The 20,394-nt window shown below is 39.0% G+C and overlaps 1 protein-coding gene and 2 long non-coding RNA genes across 3 annotated transcripts; 2 read left to right on the forward strand and 1 right to left on the reverse strand.

Annotated features, from left to right (window-relative positions):
• Positions 1-5,028: 5,028 nt before the first annotated feature.
• On the reverse strand, positions 5,029-16,294 carry LOC127942440 (putative protein FAM47C). Its single transcript, XM_052538141.1, has 6 exons — positions 16,063-16,294; positions 13,447-13,776; positions 12,632-12,970; positions 12,083-12,196; positions 11,923-11,954; positions 5,029-8,230 (listed from the first exon to the last, which is right to left on the reverse strand). Exons 1-6 carry the CDS (start codon positions 16,202-16,204, stop codon positions 6,122-6,124), a joined length of 3,066 nt encoding a protein of 1,021 aa, XP_052394101.1. The 5' UTR covers positions 16,205-16,294; the 3' UTR covers positions 5,029-6,121.
• Positions 16,295-17,318: 1,024 nt separating this feature from the next.
• LOC127942896 (uncharacterized) lies at positions 17,319-18,540 on the forward strand. Its single transcript, XR_008149460.1, has 3 exons — positions 17,319-17,572; positions 18,028-18,283; positions 18,445-18,540. It is a non-coding gene; the product is annotated as an uncharacterized LOC127942896 (long non-coding RNA).
• A 79-nt stretch (positions 18,541-18,619) lies between these two features.
• LOC127942902 (uncharacterized) lies at positions 18,620-20,147 on the forward strand. Its single transcript, XR_008149472.1, has 3 exons — positions 18,620-18,670; positions 18,799-18,863; positions 19,492-20,147. It is a non-coding gene; the product is annotated as an uncharacterized LOC127942902 (long non-coding RNA).
• Positions 20,148-20,394: the final 247 nt, after the last annotated feature.

The following is a 20,394-nucleotide window of genomic DNA, read 5'->3' on the forward strand; positions in this document are numbered from 1 at the left end:
CTGTACAGAACTGTGGTTTGATCTGCTGGGTCGACAGGCAGCTTGAGCATGAGAATGTGTCTAGTGCTGGAAGACTGTGTGTGTGTGATGTCTCTGTGTGTGTGTGTGTGTGTGATGTCTCTATGTGTGTGTGTGTGTGTGTGTGCGTGTGTGTGTGTGTGATGTCTCTATGTGTGTGGGTGTGTGTGATGTCTGTATGTGTGTGTGTGTGTGTGTGTCTTTGTGTCTATGTGTTTGTGTGTGTGTGTGATGTATCTGTGTGTGTGTGGGGGGGGGGGGTGAGGTGTGTCTTGTTCATATGAAATTATTTGACTTCTGCTTTACACAAAACAGTTTTAATAAAATACTAAATCTGACAGATAAAAGATGCACTCAAACTAAATTGCAATATTACTGAGATATCTTACTGTGTGTCTGAGAAATATTAGAACTCAAGGGTATATTTCTATATATACATATTAATTCATTAATACTGTGACCCTGCAGATAAGCAGTGCTATAGTTTCAGGAGTTATTTCCAGCTCTAGAAAGAGAAGCACATTTTCTTAAGAAGAACTGTTTTTATCTCACATCTTTTTTTATAAACATGGTTCCAGACTATAGCCTACTTATTATTATTATTATTATTTATTTTTTGCAAAACATTCTGTTGCAGCTGGATACCATGAACAAAAAATAGCATAAAGAAACCTTACACAAAGAACGTTTGCCTAAGGTTTTAACAAAAAAATACAATTGCAAGAACAACTGGACTAATAGATAAAAAAAAAAACATTGTTCTCTGATATCCACATAGAAGGTATGTGGCTTAGGTAAGGGCAAAAAATCTCCAGAAATGGGTTTACATGTCCATTTACAACCCTAGGATTTGTCCCTGGTCTGTTTTTACCTTATTTGGAAGGGTCATGAATAATAATGTTGAGCTCTGCTCTAATTGGCTGGTTCACAGTGCAGCTCATTTCAGCTCACAGCTCAAACAGCAGGAAGTATATTTCAATACTGTCTCTCTCAGTTACTGTTTATCATTGGGTAATTCTACTGTATATAAAATGCAAGACTCAGGGAGCCGCTATTAATAAGCTATTAATACGCTATTATTAATTCACTTTCGGCAGCACTTACCACACATTTTACAAGATCAGATGCTTGTCAGTGATGCTCATCATTCTCAGTCATCTCTTCTTACTCTGTTTATGTGGTAAGTGAAATCTTATGTACTGTAATGTAACAGGCGACAGCTAGCCACGTCCCTTTAGTGGCTCTTGTTATTTTAATAGAACAAGCGTTATTTGTTTTCCATGCCTTTTTGAATACAGACACCAACCCATCCCTGCACATCACATCCCCTGCACAGCCTGGAACATAACATGTATTTCCATGATTATCCTTGCTTGTTTCTCCACACCTGCAGAACTTCTGATTATTCAGCTGTGCAGGTTCAGCTGGCATAGAACATGGGCAGGTATATGTAAATGTTGGGGGCATAACTGTTAGTGATCCCAACTGTAACATCACATTCGGTGTTATGTTCTGATTTGCCCATTTTTCAGTGGTCTTTTGCATGCACAAGATTTACATAAGGAGGAAACTGGTGTTTGAGGCAAACAATAGTCATTTCCAGGTACAGAACTGTTTTATTCAACAATGCCAAGGTATATACAGCTTTCCTTTCTATGGCACATTCAAAAGCAAGTCAACAGTCAGTAATAAAATAAGAAATAGCTCAAATAAACACAACTGAACAAATCTCAGGTTCAGAAATTTAAATTAAACTTAATCAAATCTAAAATAACACTGGATATTTTCATTTGATAAAAAAAAAAAAAAAGATTAATCCTTATTTAAGTTACATATGTGCGTTTCTGAGCTCATTGAAGAATGCACAGAGATGGGCTGTGAAACGGCACATGTCCTATGAGTACTAAACTAAGTTGTCTTTCATGCCTTATACCCATTAAAATACATTAAATTCTATACATAAACAGTTGGGAAAGAAATCACATTTGTATTAGATTTCAGATTAGTTAAAAAAAATTAAAAAAATAAAAAACACTCACTGCTAGTGATGGGACATTTGAAGCGAAGCATCAGAGCTTGCATCAAGAACAAATTGACGTGCCGGATAAAGCCTTGATTCTGTCCAATCATGTGCGTGTCCAATCATGTGTCTGAATGTGTGCGTTACACCCTCAGAGTTGCTCCATGGTAGATACATGCAAACAAAACTACAAATCAGGATGATGCCAGGAGAAATGCTAAGTCCTAAGGGGCGCACAAGAAAGAATAAATAACTTACATTAAAGCTGCAGTCGGTAACTTTTGGCGCTCGCGTCTGGCGGAAGAACTTCTCTCTGTTTATATCTATGGCGAGTCACGCAGGTACTGTGCTACTCTGCAGCGTTGCCGACCCCAACCAGACTAAAATAGTCCGAATATAAACACTTATTATAAGGGTACCGTAGTGATTCAGGAAAAGACAAAAACATGGTTTGGGAAAATAGATTCATGATGTACTCGCTCGTTATATATATATTTTACATTTTCGACACAAAACAACACTGGCACAACCCTGCGCTGATTGGACCAGTAGAGCCGGGCTCGGTGGATTTTTGCGGTATCTTATATTTTTAAGGCATGTTTAAACGTCACGGAGTCAGTGAGCGAGAGGATGTTATTCATGTTATGTTGTTGGCGTGATGTTATGAGGACGCTGCTAATAAAGTTGCATAAGAATACACAGTGGATTCATGTTTATTAATATATTTACAATATACCACAGTTTTTATGCCAGTTGTATCATTTTATGTTGTTGTATTTATCCGTCACACCTTAAAGCCTGGTCCGTGAAAATATTGTCTGACATTAAACCGGTCCTTGGCGCTAAAAAGTTTGGGGACCACTGCTATAGACTCCAACCTGGAGACCTGGTGCGGATTAAGAAACACTGGAAAGTAAAGAAAGGTGACCAAAAGTTCACAGGACCAAGATCTGTTGTGCAGAAAAGAGGTGAGGATTCCTACCTCCTCCTGGATGATGGTAAAATATGGAATGCTTCACGTCTTGCTAGAGGGCCAGAACCGAGAGGTGCTGACACTTATGAAAAGCAACAATCTGCATCACCAACTGTTAACCCTCTCAGTGTGCCATTCATGTGTACTAGAATAAGGCACAAAACCTATCTGGACTAAGGACTATGTTTTACATGAGGAAGAAAATTAAGATAGGTTGAACTGTTAAAGTAATTGAGTCAAGAATATAAAAAGTTATAATATTTAATTGTGTTTCACAGTACCTGTTTATTCTTGCCTTATACATATTTCTGATGTCTAACGTCTGATATATTCTTGAAAAGAGGAAGATGTTGTGTCTGAATAATTGTGCTATTTTTAAGGCCTCTCCTAGATGGCACTGTTGTTCATGTTCTGCGGTAGGATAGTAATGTGGAAGAAGAGAGTTAAGTAAAGACCAAAGCTGTGTCCCAAAGTTGAATGTACACACTTCGAAGGCCATGGACTTCAAAGACCAGGCCTCCTGTCACGGCGCGGTAGAGACAAGATCTGGGTCCAAGGGGAGGGAAGAGACACTTTATTTTAACAAGAACAAACGAGAACTAAAAGGCCAACATGGCAAAAACAAAACCAAAACGAATCACAGGGACAAGCCGGAACACAAGCTCGAGAAACACAGATAATCCACATAGACATTACAATATAACCAGGCAGAGTGGTGGGTGAGACGAAACTATATACTCGTGAGCAAATAGGGAACAGCTGTGTGAGTGATTATGTGCACAGGTGTACAGAGTGAATAAGGTAATGAGTCAGGGAGCAAGGGAGAAACACAGGTGGAGCAACTAAACAGTAATGAGGTGACAAGGTGGGCGGGGTCAGAAAAGGACAGGAGAGAGCACATGGCACCAAATAAACACAACACAAGCCATGTGCTCACAGAAAGACAGAAGACTGTGACACCTCCGAAGTGCACGAAGGGCCCTTTGGAGTGCGCGAGATGCTCTGCCTTTGCAGGATTCCTAATTCTGCCACCATGTGTTTCTGATTACTGCTTTGTCGCATAGCAACGGTGCTAGATGAGTGCTAACAGGAGGACAATCCTGGCAGGATAGTTTTTGCTTTTATGTTTTAATGGCATAATGGAGGAGACCGTGATGTACCTCAGGCTTAGCCAAGACCGTTGCTTTACGAGCAAATTTTTGTTTAACCAAGACTGTTTGTTTTGCGAGCGCCTACACTTCAGAACAGTTCCGAAGACACAAGTCATTGGAGTCTCATGTGCAGTTCAAAAATGGATGGGTTCAGGAGCCGCAGATCATAAAGCCGACAAACATTATACATTAATCCAGATAAAGGTAAACTGTGCTCCACCTAGCTGCTACTTTAGTAACCGTTAGTGCTAACAACCATTCACACATGTACTTTTAACTATGTGTTTCAAAAGTGTAGTTAGTAGCTGTCAACCATCCCGCTTTTTTTCTAGGATTCTCACGTATTTTTGCTCTTTTCCTGTTGTCTCCCCATTTTAGTATTTCCCTGTAAATATCCCATTATTCCTTCCATCGGACCTGCCAGTCTCTTTACTGTTGTCCTCTTGCTACCCCCTTACCATTCCAGCGAAACAGATGTTTTCAAAGGAACATGTTGCTTACTTTAAAAAAAAGCAACCTTACAGTGATGTTGGGCTTTTTTAAGATTACAGCGTGGTAGCTGTGAAAGCACGATTTCACACCAATTTGTTAGCAAAGTCACGTTAGACCTAGCTTCACAACTTTTTAACTAAGTGAATTTATGCTGTCAGCAGAGGGATAGCCACAGAAAGATCAATGTTGAAATTTTCCTGTATTTTGGATGAGTAACCCGGGAAATTTCCCTTATTTTCAATGTTCAATGTTGAGAGGGAGTCTATGTCTAAACACTGGGGTCTGGAGTCAATGCACTTAACTTTGATTAAGTGCATTGCTCAAGTATGGTTCAGTACTACTTGCTCAAGTATGGTTCAAGTATGGTTCAGTACTACTTGTTTTCTGCTTCTTTATTTTACTGATCCCCAACATAACACAACACCTATTACAAACGTTCTTGGCAGCAGATAAAGACAAAAAATAAAAATATAATTCAAAGTGGTGAGAATTTAGCATAATCTCTTATTATATTCAGGTGCTGTAGAATCTGACCCTGGTGCTGGCTCCTCTAAGCAAGTGACACTGGGAATGTGTGGAATGCATTACTACATCTTAGAAGTTTTACACGTGGCTGACTGTATGTTCTGCAATAGAGGGTAATGCTGTGTCCCTGTTGAAGCCAGCACATGTTCACAAAGTCATCCACACAGAGGTGAGCATACAGCAGACATAATACGGTGAATATACTACACAACAGTTATGCTTAAGTTTGCCTATTTTATTTATTAGGGTGAAGCAAATTATGAAGAGACCCTCTCTGCCTGTTCTGAAGCCATTACTGAGGTTTGTTATTTTTATTCTTTTTGTTTTATGGCACACATTTGAATGTCACACAAATGTGTCTTGCACTTATGTCTTTTATTGTAGGATTTTTCACAAAATGCTCCAGAAACTGATGCCTTAACCTCAATGTGCTTCAAAAGGAATGTGAACAAGGTATGAGGTTTAAACTGTTGACATAAATTACAGCCAGTCGTGTGCCTGTATTAAAGGGTTAGTTCACCCAATAATCAAAACTATGTAATTAATAACTCACCCTTATGTCGTTCCAAACCAGTGAGACCCCCATTTATCTTAAGAACACAGTTTAAGATATTTTAGATTTAGTCCGAGAGCTCTCAGTCCCTCCATTGAAACTGTGTGTACGGTCTACTGTCCATGTCCAGAAAGGTAACATCATCTTCAAAGTAGTCCATGTGACATCAGAGGCTAGGTTAGAATTTTTCGAAGCATTGAAAGTACATTTTGGTCCAAAAAAAGCAAAAACTATGACTTTATTCATCATTGTCTTCTCTTCTGTGTCTGTTGTGAGAGAGAGTTCAAAACAAGGCAGTTTGTGATATCCGGTTCGCAAACGAATCATCCGACATCACAGAGCTAAGCCAGATAACGAACGAAAGCTTCACCCCTCTGCATCTTCGCAGATTACTCTTCGTCACCCTTCTGCATGCTTGCGTGTTTCTCTGGATCTAAATGCTCCTGCTTGATCGCGTGTTTCTCTGGATCTAAATGCTCCTGCGTGATCGCGGGTTTCTCTGGATCTAAAGGCTCCTGCTTGATCGCGTGTTTCTCTGGATCTAAATGCTCCTGCGTGATCGCGGGTTTCTCTGGATCTAAAGGCTCCTGCTTGATCGCGGGTTTCTCTGGATCTAAATGCTCCTGCTTGATCGCGGGTTTCTCTGGATCTAAAGGCTCCTGCGTGATCGCGGGTTTCTCTGGATCTAAATGCTCCTGCTTGATCGCGTGTTTCTCTGGATCTAAATGCTCCTGCGTGATCGCGGGTTTCTCTGGATCTAAAGGCTCCTGCTTGATCGCGGGTTTCTCTGGATCTAAATGCTCCTGCTTGATCGCGGCTTTCTCTGGATCTAAATGCTCCTGCTTGATCGCGGGTTTCTCTGGATCTAAATGCTCCTGCGTGATCGCGGGTTTCTCTGGATCTAAATGCTCCTGCGTGATCGCGGGTTTCTCTGGATCTAAAGGCTCCTGCTTGATCGTAGGTTTCTCCGGATCTAAATGCTCCTGCGTGATTGCGGGTTTCTCTGGATCTAAATGCTCCTGCGTGATTGCGGGTTTCTCTGGATCTAAATGCTCCTGCGTGATTGCGGGTTTCTCTGGATCTAAAGGCTCCTGCTTGATCGCGGGTTTCTCTGGATCTAAATGCTCCTGCTTGATCGCGGGTTTCTCTGGATCTAAATGCTCCTGCGTGATTGCGGGTTTCTCTGGATCTAAATGCTCCTGCGTGATTGCGGGTTTCTCTGGATCTAAAGGCTCCTGCTTGATCGTGGGTTTCTCCGGATCTAAATGCTCCTGCGTGATTGCGGGTTTCTCTGGATCTAAAGGCTCCTGCTTGATCGTGGGTTTCTCCGGATCTAAATGCTCCTGCGTGATTGCGGGTTTCTCTGGATCTAAATGCTCCTGCGTGATTGCGGGTTTCTCTGGATCTAAATGCTCCTGCGTGATTGCAGGTTTCTCTGGATCTAAATGCTCCTGCTTGATCGCGGGTTTCTCTGGATCTAAATGCTCCTGCGTGATTGCGGGTTTCTCTGGATCTAAATGCTCCTGCTTGATCGTGGGTTTCTCTGGATCTAAATGCTCCTGCTTGATCGCGGGTTTCTCTGGCATGAAAGGCTTCTGCTTGATCGCGGGTTTCTCTGGATCTAAATGCTCCTGCTTGATCGTGGGTTTCTCTGGATCTAAATGCTCCTGCTTGATCGCGGGTTTCTCTGGCACGAAAGGCTTCTGCTTGATCGCGGGTTTCTCTGGATCTAAAGGCTCCTGCTTGATCACAGGTTTCTCTGGATCTAAATGCTCCTGCTTGATCACATGTTTCTCTGGATCTAAAGGCTCCTGCTTGATCGCGGCTTTCTCTGGATCTAAAGGCTCCTGCTTGATCGCGGCTTTCTCTGGATCTAAAGGCTCCTGCTTGATCGCGGGTTTCTCTGGATCTAAATGCTCCTGCTTGATCACAGGTTTCTCTGGATCTAAATGCTCCTGCTTGATCGCGGGTTTCTCAGGATCTAAATGCTCCTGCGTGATCGCGGGTTTCTCTGGATCTAAATGCTCCTGCTTGATCGCGGGTTTCTCTGGATCTAAAGGCTCCTGCTTGATCGCGGGTTTCTCTGGATCTAAAGGCTCCTGCTTGATCGCGGGTTTCTCTGGATCTAAAGGCTCCTGCTTGATCGCGGGTTTCTCTGGATCTAAATGCTCCTGCTTGATCGCGGGTTTCTCTGGATCTAAATGCTCCTGCTTGATCGCGGGTTTCTCTGGATCTAAAGGGTCCTGCTTGATCGCGGGTTTCTCTGGATCTAAAGGCTCCCGCTTGATCGCGGGTTTCTCTGGATTTAAAGGCTCCTGCTTGATCGCGGGTTTCTCTGGATCTAAATGCTCCTGCTTGATCGCGGCTTTCTCTGGATCTAAAGGGTCCTGCTTGATCGCGGGTTTCTCTGGAACAAAACGCTCCTGCGTGCTTGCAGGTTTCTCTGGAAGGACACACCACTGCTTGTTCGGAGATTTCCCTGCTGATGATTCCAAAACCTGATGATTCAGTTACACAAAGAGTATTTTTTTTTTCAATGCCTGCTGAATGTAAAGATCTCAAAGAAAACATCTCACAGAAATGTACACACTGCACCTTCTATATCCTGTACCACCTAAAGCCCCAATATACTCACGGTGAACTCACTCACTTTGGGGGTAAAAATAAGTTTGAAATACCCGACCAGTGATTATATTGTTTGCAAACATCCCGATGCTGTCTGTACTGCTGAAAGCAGCATAATATGAATATGTAAATAGGTGCTGTGCACTTTTCTCTCAATAGCAGAATAAATCAAAACAAGAATAACAGTGCTGAGGAGAAAAAAAGTTAAGAAAGCATCTTATCAATAGCTTTGTGGTTTGCACAAGCTGCAATTCGGTACTCTAGTCATGTCAATTATTTATAAAGCACTTTATACAAAATAACTTTAATGCAAGAAACTTTACGTTATTAAACACGAAAAACAGTGTCAGTGTCATTTCTCAGTTAGAATAACATCTTCAGTTTCTATAAAGCAGCTCTCTAGAGTATTCACTTCACTTCACTTCTTTCGGGTTTAATGGCGGTTGGCAATTAATCTCAAAGGTGCATTACCGCCACCTACTAGACTGGAGTGTGGGTATTAGAATGACATCAAAGGAGAGGTGATGAATAAAAATTAAGTAAATAATAAAAAAACGTATATAAAACCTTTACAAAAGAAAATTAATTCCTATTAAATTATTTCACTTAACCCAGTGTTTTCCAAAAGCAAAATTAATAAATTGTGTATACTCCCAGATGCTTTCCCTAATAAATACTCAAGTGTCATGCTTTGTTCATCATCTTCTTCATATTTTTTGCAGTCTTAACCGTATATGCTTCACTGTCTCTTGCACATCACAATCAGTGCATAATCCAGTGGGATTTTTTCCTATTCTGTGCAATGTTGTATTTAAACTAGTGTGACCCCTTCTAAGACGTGAGACTAACATCTCCTCCCTTGGGCTTCTGCCCCTCCTCATGCTTGTGACTACTTGATTTTGTATGCTGTATAGATGACGTCCTGTATCCACTGTGTTCCAATATTCCTACCGTATATTAAGTGAATGTTGCTTTATGATGGTTTTGACATCAGCTCTGCTTATTGGTATTTGTACATCTAATGTTTCATGCTTTATATAATTTTTTGCTTGCATATCCACAACTTCATTTCCTTCCACCCCCACATGGGCAGGAACCCAAAGGAAGGAGACAACAATTCCCTTATTATGAAGTGTGAGAAGCAAGTGAAGTATTTGATAAATGAGGTCTTTTCTACATGACGCTCTCCCAGATTGAATGCTTAATAATGCTTATAAGCAGGAGTGTATGGATATCGTCTACAGGACCAGGTTTAAGTTGTGTTCTCAGTTCTTGAATTACAAATGCAGCTGTGGAAAACTCTCTCTCACTTGCAGCGCTGTCGCACTGTTGCAGTGGTGGTGACGTGATGGGTCAAATGTCATGTTGTTGTATATGTGTAATGGTAATTCAAACATACAAATATTGCACATATTTTTCATCCGCGCTACTACCCGCCTGCAAGGAGTTAATTATCCTCCCGCATCCCCGCCCGTGAATTTTAGGAATGTCAAAATCCACCCGTTTCATCCACTTTTAAGTAGGTATCCGCGGGTACCCGACCCGTTGCAGGACTCTGTTTTGGGGGTACCATTTTCCACTATATGCCTACTTGACAACTATGTACCCACTTTAACTTCTATTGTTCTTCTGTCCAGGAAATCTAATACTCAACCAAATAATTTACCTTTAATTCCTAATTTGACAAGTCCATCCTTCCACAGCATATCATATTTGACATCAAAGAACACAGCAATTACACTTTACTTATTAGTTTGAACTTTCCTTACCCCTGCTTCTAAGCACAAAACATAATCCATTGTTCCCCTACCCTTATGAAATCCAGAAGGATATACTGAAAAGAGACCCTTAGTTTCCATATAGTAAATTAACCTATCTGTTACCATCCTTTCCAAGATTTTCCCTAATTGTGATGTTAATGGTATAGGTCTATAACTTGACGGGTCTAAAGCTTTCTTACCAGGTTTGAGTATTGGGACTATCAGTGCCTGTTTCCATTCAAGTGGGATTCTACCTTCATTCCAGATCATATTGATCAGCCTAAATAAAGCTCTCATATGCCCTACCACGCTATAACATATAGCATCTTTCCCAAGTGTTATTTGTCACGCATTTAGGATAGCACTTTTTAATTCAAACATAGTAAAAGGCAGGTCCATATCTCCTCCTGGTGCAAATCTACTTTCTTTAATGAAGACTTTCTTTTTTTCTTTCAACTGTGGATTTTCACAAAATTTTCTACCAAAAGCTTTTTTTTTTTCACTTTTATGTTCTTTGAGTTCTGGTTTATAGGCTTCCTTTTCCTTAGACACTTTCTTTACAGCTTCTGCGTTAAGTTTTTCCTTGCAGGGATCTCACTCGCTGCACCTCCATTGCCCTCTTGCTAGCTTCACATCCACGGTAGGCTGAACTGTGCTCCCCTCCACAGTTACAGAATTTAAGCTTTACTCCTTCTCCACATTCTCCATACTCATACTCACCTAAACACCTACTGCATCTTTGTTTGCCCTTACACAATGCTGCTACATGGCCATATCTTTGGCACTTAAAACATCTCAGTGGGGGAGGGATGTATGGCCTGACTTCGTAGCTCATGTTAACCTATATATACCTTACTTGGAAGTCTTGTTTCATCAAACCTAATTATTACAGACAGGCTATCGCACTTCTCCCCATTTCTGGTTGTTCTTAGGTGTTTTACCTGCAGCACTTTTGCCCTGTTACACTGTCTCTGATTTGATCTTCTGTGATATTTACCGGTATTCCTGTGATAACCCCTCGAATCAATGCCTTGTTTCCAGTCAAGATGCACTTTATTCTCTTGCCATCTATTCTGTTCAGTTCTATAGCTTTCTCTTGTTGTGTTTTATTCCTACACAAAATCAGCAGTGCTCCTCTTCTTAATACTTTAGCATTTTTAACCTCGCTTAGCAATTTGTTTATTGACTTTGTTAACTGAATCAGATTTCATTTACCAAACGATGACCTCCTGAGATAGTTTCATGATAACTTAATATTCTTCCTCTTGTTGTTTATTTGCTATTGTCTTACTTTGTTCACTATCTGTTTCCTCTATATTAGATGTTACTTTCTCTTTTTTTTTTCGTTTTCTTGACCGCATTACATCCCAAACACTCCTATATATCCTGCCTTCTTCTTCAAATCCCATCTCATTTCCTGTCTCCTCACTTCCTTTCCACCATCTCCTGCCCAGTCACAGTCTAGCTGTTGCCGACCAACCAGCGTCAAGCCAGGAAAAACGAGTCTCTATTCACGTTTTTACTTACGAATGTCTGATTTCAACGGATTGAACAGAACAAATCAGCTGGAAAAGACTTCCTTGTCAAATAAGGAGGAGCCCAAGTGCCACACCTACCTATTGCATAATCACTACAGACCAATAGTAGCTCAAAGCAAGCATTAAAAAAAAAAAGGAAAAAAAGAAAATTGTTTAAAATGACATCACACCAGTTCACTTTAAGTATATTGGGGCTTTAACATTTCTCAGTTCTGGACATTCATAGGTTTTTTTACTGACAGACAGATTTTGTACATAGTATCTCACCAGTTCATGATCATTGCGCTGTCTCCCTTTACCTGTATGAACAATAAATAATACTTTGGTCGATTAGGATAAAAATATATATGTTTTTTTTTTGTGTTTTTTTTTTTTACAATAAATCTCATTATTCCAGGTTTTCAAATCAACTGTATCCAATACTTGCCATTTTGTCTTGCTTGATTAGAGCTCCAGCAGTAACAGCAGATGACACAAGCAACTGCAACCAGCAGAACAGAAACAACAACAGCAGCTACAGCACCAGATGAACCTGAAACAGCTAAAGAAAGACAGTCATTATTACTAGAGGTGGACTGATAAACAACTTTATTAGTACTTCTGACCAATATTTAGTAGAAAGTTGTATGACATTGATTTATTTGATAAGGTGGCATCTGGTGGGTTTGTAAGGAACAGCAGCTAAAACAGTAAAAGAAACAGCAGAGAAACTGACTAATATTATGATTTTTTTATTTTATTTTTTATTTGTTTTGTATTAACAATAGACTTTTATCATTTTAAAATGCATTATCTAAAAGTTTCAAAATGTATAAGGTGACAAAAACTCAAGATAGATTTGATTTCAGTTTAATATATGTTGAATCAAAGCTCACTTCTTCAAACAGGCCACAACAAAAACATGTACTGAGACAATTTAAATGTTTTCTAAAACTGTTCAAGTGTAAAAGCACTGAATGACTACAGTGATACTCACCAGTGACGCTAACACTGTATGTCTTTATGATGCTGAATCTGCTGCTGCTGATCTGTAGTTCATAAACTCCAGAGTCTGTGTTTGTGATGTTTGTGATGGTCAGAGATCCAGTCTGATTGTCCAGCTTCAGTCTGTCTCTGAATCTCTCAGTGCCATTATTACACTGAACATCTGTACAGATCTTACGGAGATCTCCACTGATTGCAGCGATGCGAGTATCATTAAAATACCAAACCTTAAAATAATTTGGGTTTTCTACTGCATCAGAATCTAAAGTGACAGATTCTCCCTCTTTCACTGACTTTCTCTTCATTTTATCTCGTTGAGCAGCAGAAACACCTGAAACACAAACCAACAGCTGCTGGAGGAGCTTTTGAGGAAACATCACATAAGATTAAAGAACTGAGTATAATATGTAAGTTATAAAACATGCCCTCTTGACTTCATCTGGAAAGCAACATTTATTAACATTTTTGTGCTAAAACTAAATATTTTACACTTTGGATTCCTGGTGGGAGGAGAAAACATACTGACTGTGAAATAAGAGACGGATTTAAAGAGATGATCAGTAGAAGATAACTGAAAAATATATAATAACAAATAAAAAACAAAGCGTTGTAAATCATACTGAACTAAATTCACATTTAAGTCTGCAAATTCCACTTTAACATTGATGTGGTTTTGTTTAAATCGTCTATATACTGTATTTGAATTAAAAATAAAAATCACATCTAAATGTCACTGCAAAATGATAAATAAGAACATATTAATGACGTGACTTACACATACAAGAGTAATTTTTAAACATGACTCACCATGAACAGTAACACTAAAGATCTTTTCACTGTCGCTGCTGCTGCTGCTTATCAGGAGTTTATATTCTCCAGAGTCTGTGTTTGTGATGTTTGTGATGGTCAGAGATCCAGTCTGATGATCCAGCTTCAGTCTGTCTCTGAATCTCTCAGTGCCATTATTACACTCAACATCTCTACAGATCTTACGGAGATCTCCAGTAATTTGAGCGATGCGAATGTCATTAAAATACCATCTGATTCTCTCTTGTTGGTTTGTCTTAACATCAGTGTGTAGAGTGACTGAATCTCCCTCCATCGCTGACACTTCATCAATATCAACACCAGATGCTCCTGTAGAAGAAATGTATTACTATTTTTAACCAATTCACCATTTCTTCCAAATGAATGCAGATTCTTTTAAATAAAACTGCTCTGTTCCACCGCAGTTAACACCATTAATGCAACTCTATGAACAAATGAACGGGTTCAAAAGTTTACATTTGCGTGATTCTTGATACTGCATCAGTACCTATAGCCGCTTTCACACTGCCATTCCGGCAAATACAGGGGTAAAGTGTTCCTGCAATTGTTCCCTGGTCGCTAGATTTGGCACTTTCACACTGCCAGTGATGACCCGGGATATGTGCGTGCTTTCACACACAACCCTTGAAGATCCCGTAACGACACGTGACATCAGCGCGTGACGTGTAATGTACGAGTCGACAATGCTTGGCACGTTATACTTTAACTGAAGCAAGCAAACGATCTCTGCGTCAGCGCGGAAAGTGAGGAATTAACTGATCTCTGCTTCATTACAGTTTGCACATATGTTTTCGTCACGAATGTTGATCTTCCTTCAAAACAGCCGGTAAAAGAGTCGCGCGATAACGCGCGTCATCACTTCGATACGGAATTAGATCTGGCTTTTGTTCACACAGCGCTCGTCCCGGGTCGAACCCAGCAATGTTACTATGTCCCCGACCCGGGTTCGATTCGGTAATCAATTCCGGGATGTGGTTGCTTTCACACAGAAGGCGACCCGGCAATGTTACGGAAATATTGCGGGTCCGACGTGCAGTGTGAAAGGGGCTTAAGTGATTAAAATATGTTGTGATAGTTGTTCATAAAGCCCCAGTTCTGAGTAGTTAAACATAGTTTTCCAGCATCTCCTGCATATTTTAACACATAACAGCAGTGACTGTATGATTTTGAAATCCATCATCAAACTGAAGACGATTGAAGGACACACAATTGTCTGAATATTACACATTCAATGAAAACATTCAGTGAAAACATTCAGTAATGCTCAGGAAATTTTTTTTATAAAATCACAACTATAAAGTGACTCCCCAATATGTACATTGTCAAATGCAGCTTCCAAAAGACAAAATAAATAAATATATATATATACATACATATAAGTGGGCACTTGTGGGCGTTGCTGACATGCTCCTTTAATCTGATTGGTCGAATCGTTCCACCTTCAGCTCGGTCTTTTCATTTTTTCAGACAGAGTCAGTGCAAGTGCGACACTGTTAGGTCTGAAACCACCACTCACTATTAAATTAGCATAATATTTGAATCAGATGTTGCTGGACACATAATTTGTGCTGCTGAGGCCTGGAAGTGAGCCCTTTAAATTATTTCTAGGTTGTAGTATTGTATGAATATTGTCACACTGATAAATACAATGCAAAAAGTTCTGTCTACTGACAAAATAACTGTATACGTTTGGAATTCTGCCATTTTCTTTTTGCGCTAATGTGCAAACGACAATCTCATTGGCTGGCGTTCACGTATTACCATCCGATTTGATTTCGGCAAATCAGTTCGAGCAAATGCACAAAACATACAGCTCGTAAATCCTTTGTAATCCTTAGTGCGTTTTATAGTTCTTATTAGTAGAATTTGTATAAATATTATTTTATCAGTATTTTTTTTTTTTTTTTACAAAAACACAGAATGACCAAAAAAGCACCACCACCAGGTCAAGTTAAAATGTTCAGTTAAAATGACTAATATGCATTCAAACATGGCTATCAATTTTATTTTTATCCCTAAAATTCTATTATTAAATAAATTTTGATCATAATTCTTGACTGACTGATGTTAAGAGAGTACTTTCAGATAGATTCAGTCTGATTCAGATACCCCCCCCCCCCCACACGCCCCTCCCCCACGCCCCTCCCTATCATTAGTAGGGTACACGTCGCCCCTGGTCAGCTAGCTTCAACACATCCCTTAATGGTCATTCTATGCAAGTGTCTTACTCAGGCTTATTGCTGTGCGAAAGCAGCTGAGTGATGCGATGTTCATTATGCAGAGCAATATAGGCTTCTTCATCGCAGAATTGCCTACTGTCAATACAGAAGAACAATAGTGTTCCTGCATGATGGGCTCGTCATTGGCACAGTATTCCGTTATGCCAGATAAACTCATCCCTGACTCAGACGTAGACCACATCTTTTGTTGTGCACACGAGCATCCTACGCATGACAGCCTACTGTATGTAATGAAAACACGATTTTACCCGCATATATATATATATATATATATATATATATATATATATATATATATATATATATATATATATAGATAGATAGATAGATAGAGAGAGAAGCCTAAATATCTTACCATGGTCGAGAAAACACCAGAATAATAGGCACGAAACAAAGAGAAGCTGCATTTTCACCAGGTTTTCTAAAAAAAGAAACCATCTTTTGATACATAATAATGCAATGTTGTTCCTCTTCATTAAACCCGAAGCCAATTCCATTGTGTCGTCTTCTTATTAATATGGTTTACTACGTTTTGCATTTGAGCAGTCTGTCACCAGTGAGAAAACCGAAAATCTAATTTGGTAAGGCTCCTTACGCACCGCACCGCAGCGCGATGACGTGAGACGTGCCGTCACGTCCAGTAAGTGCTGTTTAAATGCTGCTTGATGGTGACAGTAGCCTACAACATTATTGGTTTCGGTCGTATCAATTTGAAGGCTTTTGAGCAGAACTCAGAATTATGAATGTTGTTATTTATTTATTTATATTGTTATTATTATTATTATTAATATCACGTGAAACCGTGTGATCGATATGCAACAGCATGACCTTATATTAAATGAAAGGAAAATGCATTTTATTAAACTGCAGCGTTGCAGTAGATTTGACATTTTAGATTCATTATTATTCATTATGTGAAATTATTATTAAACGACGCTGTACAGCATGGTCATATCATTTCAGCATCCGAAGGAATTTTGCGTGCTCAAAGACCGCGGCCTAAATCCAAACACACACACAAAATAAAAATTGGCAAAAAATATCACATAACATTAAAGCCTCAAATGCATTTACCTTTATTGAAAAGCATATAAAATAACTGATTTCAACATTTACAGCACTCTCTTAATGCATAGACTATCAAGTAAAGCACGCTGAGATTCTAGATTCACTATCCAAAAATATAATATACCACCAAAAAAGCTTTCACCTGCATGTTCACTGAAGCTGAGCAGGGCTGAGGCTGGCCAGTACCAGGATGGGAGGAACAGGTTGCTGCTGGAAGAGTGTTAGTGTTAGTGAGGCCAGCAGGGGGAGCTCATCCTGTGCTCTGAGAGAGTCCCAATAAACTATAGTGTAAAAAGACACTTGTGTATTTAATTTGAATCCCAGAGTCTTTCTCTTAAAGATTAGGGGTGTAAAATACAACATAGCACAAATAGCGCACAAGTTGACTTCTCTTCCGTTTTTACTTTTGTGTGTGTATGTGTGTGTGTGTGTGTGCTTGGATGAACAAACAGACTAACCGGACAAGATCACATTAGCATGCATGTCTTAGTAAATCCTAAATTGGTTAGGATTATGTCTTAAAGTAAAAGAAAAAGAAAACACGTGTGTACACTCTAAAAAACGCTGGGTTGTTTTTTCAACCCAACTGCTGGGTTGAGGCCGTTGGATAGGACTTTGGGATGTTTTAACCCAAGTTTGGGTTGAAAATAACTATCTTTTTTAACCCAGCGGGGGTGGGTTGAGGACGCGGACGTGAAGGAGAGCACGCACGTCACGTCAAAATCGTACGTCTCTCCAGTGCGAGCAGCCGCCATTTTCTCAGCGTGATAGAAGCGAGAAGCGAGTGAAAGACTATGGTAAGTAACGTTAAATATTCAAAATGTAAAGTTATCTTTTATTGTTTACCCGGTTCTATGAAAGGCGGAAGGTTTTATGAAAGGCGGAAACAAAGGAGCTTAACGTTATATCTAACGTTATATAAAAAAAACGGACGCGGTTTTCGCCTCGGACACGGAGGTCTTAACTGCCTCATGTAACGTTACTGAACGGAGGATTTACTTTTAATATAACGTCTGTGAATGTATTTTGTCATATTTACATAAGATTTTACATTATCTGTTCTCTTTGAGGCGTTAACAGACGGTTATGGTCACGGTTACGCTCATGTGAATTTGTCTTTTTTTTCGCGGTTAAACTGAATGTATGTTTGTCTCCTAAAGGAAACGGCATTGTGTAGTAAAGACTAGCATAATTATTTTGAGGCTGTTGAAGTGGTAACTGTTAAAAGTATGTTTTACATGTAATGTTTCAGACTAGTCCAGCTCCTGTCTTCATTGTCCTCGCGCTGAGAGTTAAAGACACAGAAGCTGTTTGTGTGAGGAGTCACAGACCTGTGTTAGGATGAGGAGGAGGTGTTCTTCTGAAGAGAGGGACAGACGGGTTAAGGAGAGTAAACTTCAGAATAACATCAAGTTATCTTTATTTTTTCTAAGACTAAAATAATGTGTGTGTTTTTTTTTAGATGTTGAAATCCAGAGACAAGATAACTTCATTCTTTTGAGACTGATGTAAGTTAAATTATTATTACTTTTTTTTTTTTAGAAAAATTATGTTTCTGTTGTGTCCTGCCTGTTAACTTCACATTTTGATGCAAAAACAGTGTGATTTTATATATGTATGTATGTATATGTTAATATTTTATTGAAACCATTGATGCCCCTCTTTGCAGAACTCAAACTAACTGGAGTTAAGGACACACAAGTCTGCTTGTGTGAGGAGGTGGTTTTCTCAGCTTCTTCTGAAGAGAGGGAAAGATCGTTTAAGGCAAGTAAACTTCATAATTTCATGTTATCAGTTGTTGTTTTTTTACTAAGAGTAAAATAATGTTTGTTTTTTGTTTTTGTAGATGTTAAAAGCAAGAGACATGGGAGATCATCATTCCCTTGAGATTTTATGTAAGTTATTTTTAGAAAATAAATTTTTCTGTTGTCTCCTGCCGGTTTACTTCACATTTTGATGCAACAACAGTGTGATTACGTGCTCATTTCATTAAGACCATTGATGTCTGTGTTTTTTATTGCAGAAATCAAACCAACTTTGGAGTTGTCTGATTTGGAGAGTCATTATTCTTGGTCTGCGCTCTTAGAGGTAAAGTTCACACAAAAAATCATTTACTTGCCCTCAAGTCATTCCAAACCTATAAGACTTTTGTCTGTCTTTACAACATAAATTAATATATTTTTAGTTTTCTCATAATATTTGTTAATCCATTTATAGTTTAGATAATCAGTATTTTCAAGCTTCATAAATATAGAGTTATTGTAGAAGTAAATTCTGATATTTATATATGAATACATCTTAAATTATATGATAGCAAACATGTATGTTCAAAATAAAATATTGGTCTCCCAGACCAGCAATGGAGGACACAAAAAGAGAATATTAAATATATTCATATGTTTTCCAAAAAATGAACAGAGTTTGTATGAGTCTGGAAAAACATGGGGAGGTATGTGAATGTCATGTCTGTTTTAATGTTTCAGTAAAGAAGCTTTCTGAAAGCAATATTTATTCAAACAATATCGCATGTCCTCACACTAGTGCTGCCATTATAGCATTCTGGAGCGCTGTGGTGGACTGAGACATTAAACAACCGCACAAAGTGTTGAAACTTTAAAACCGATTATTTACTTATCCTTACGGATGTGAATACACCTCTACCTGAAAATGGATAGTTTAATTAAATGTTTAATTTTTTCATATGTGTTTCTCTTAGGCCACTGATGAAGAACAGGCGGTGACTGGGATGAATCCTGGTCAAAGAGAGGAGAATCTTCTTTCCCCTAAACAGCACTGGTTTTAAAGGAGGACGCTGCCCTGGATGATGTAGAAGATGTCACATGCTGTGGAGATGGGGCTTCTTCATGATTACATCAGTTATGCTAAAGAGATCATGAAAATTGACCGTGATGCATGATCTGTATTCATGGACAATGAAACAAACTGTAAGTGTATAATTTGTAAAAAAAAAAAAAAAAGTTAAATGCTTTTTCTGTGTTGTTTAGTAGAAAAGTTTACACTCTGTCATTCATACACCTGCTCACATTCTTTCACACACACACGCGCGTCTGTTAAAGGTTATAATATCAAAGTTGTGATTTATTTGTGTACTGTCATGCCAGAATAGTTGGAAAAAAAACTAACTAATTGTAAATTTATTGTATGTGTTTTCGTATATTTTTATACAATATATACAATTGAACAAAGTCCAATTTGATCTTAAGTTATATTCATCAAATGTTCAATGCTTTGTTTATGAACTCTGTAGCTGTTAATGCCATCCTTTTCTGCATTTCTTCTAACATGTTACTTTTTGACTTTTCTCTTGTTTTCTCTTGTTTTTAATAAATATTTTCTTTTTGGTAATTATTATTTGTGTGTAAAAGTGATATTTAAAATGAACAACATTTGTAGGTTTAATGCCTAGCTCAATTTGGGTTAATTTTAACGTAGAAATGCATTGTTTCCCCACATGGCTGCACTCTGCGAGTTTATTTTCTGCCAGCAGGAGGCGCTAAGAGCGGGAGGTAAGTTTCTCCGGTAACGGCTGCAGAGCGGTGCTGAGCTCACAAACGCTGCCTTATCAAGCATATGCGAAATGATATCGAACATTTTCTAA

This window comes from Carassius gibelio, chromosome A22, assembly GCF_023724105.1.
Source record: "Carassius gibelio isolate Cgi1373 ecotype wild population from Czech Republic chromosome A22, carGib1.2-hapl.c, whole genome shotgun sequence".
NCBI classification, from domain to species: domain Eukaryota; kingdom Metazoa; phylum Chordata; class Actinopteri; order Cypriniformes; family Cyprinidae; genus Carassius; species Carassius gibelio.

Bases quoted from the DNA above. Each gene is read 5' to 3' on its own strand.
- LOC127942440 (XM_052538141.1), bottom strand. From the start codon at position 16,204: ATGGAATTGGCTTCGGGTTTAATGAAGAGGAACAACATTGCATTATTA. The intron at 13,777-16,062 runs GTAAGATATTTA...TTTCTTCTACAG, and splicing joins CTGGTGTTTTCTCGACCATG to GAGCATCTGGTGTTGATATT. The intron at 8,231-11,922 runs GTGAGATACTAT...CTGAATCATCAG, and splicing joins AGCGCAATGATCATGAACTG to GTTTTGGAATCATCAGCAGG.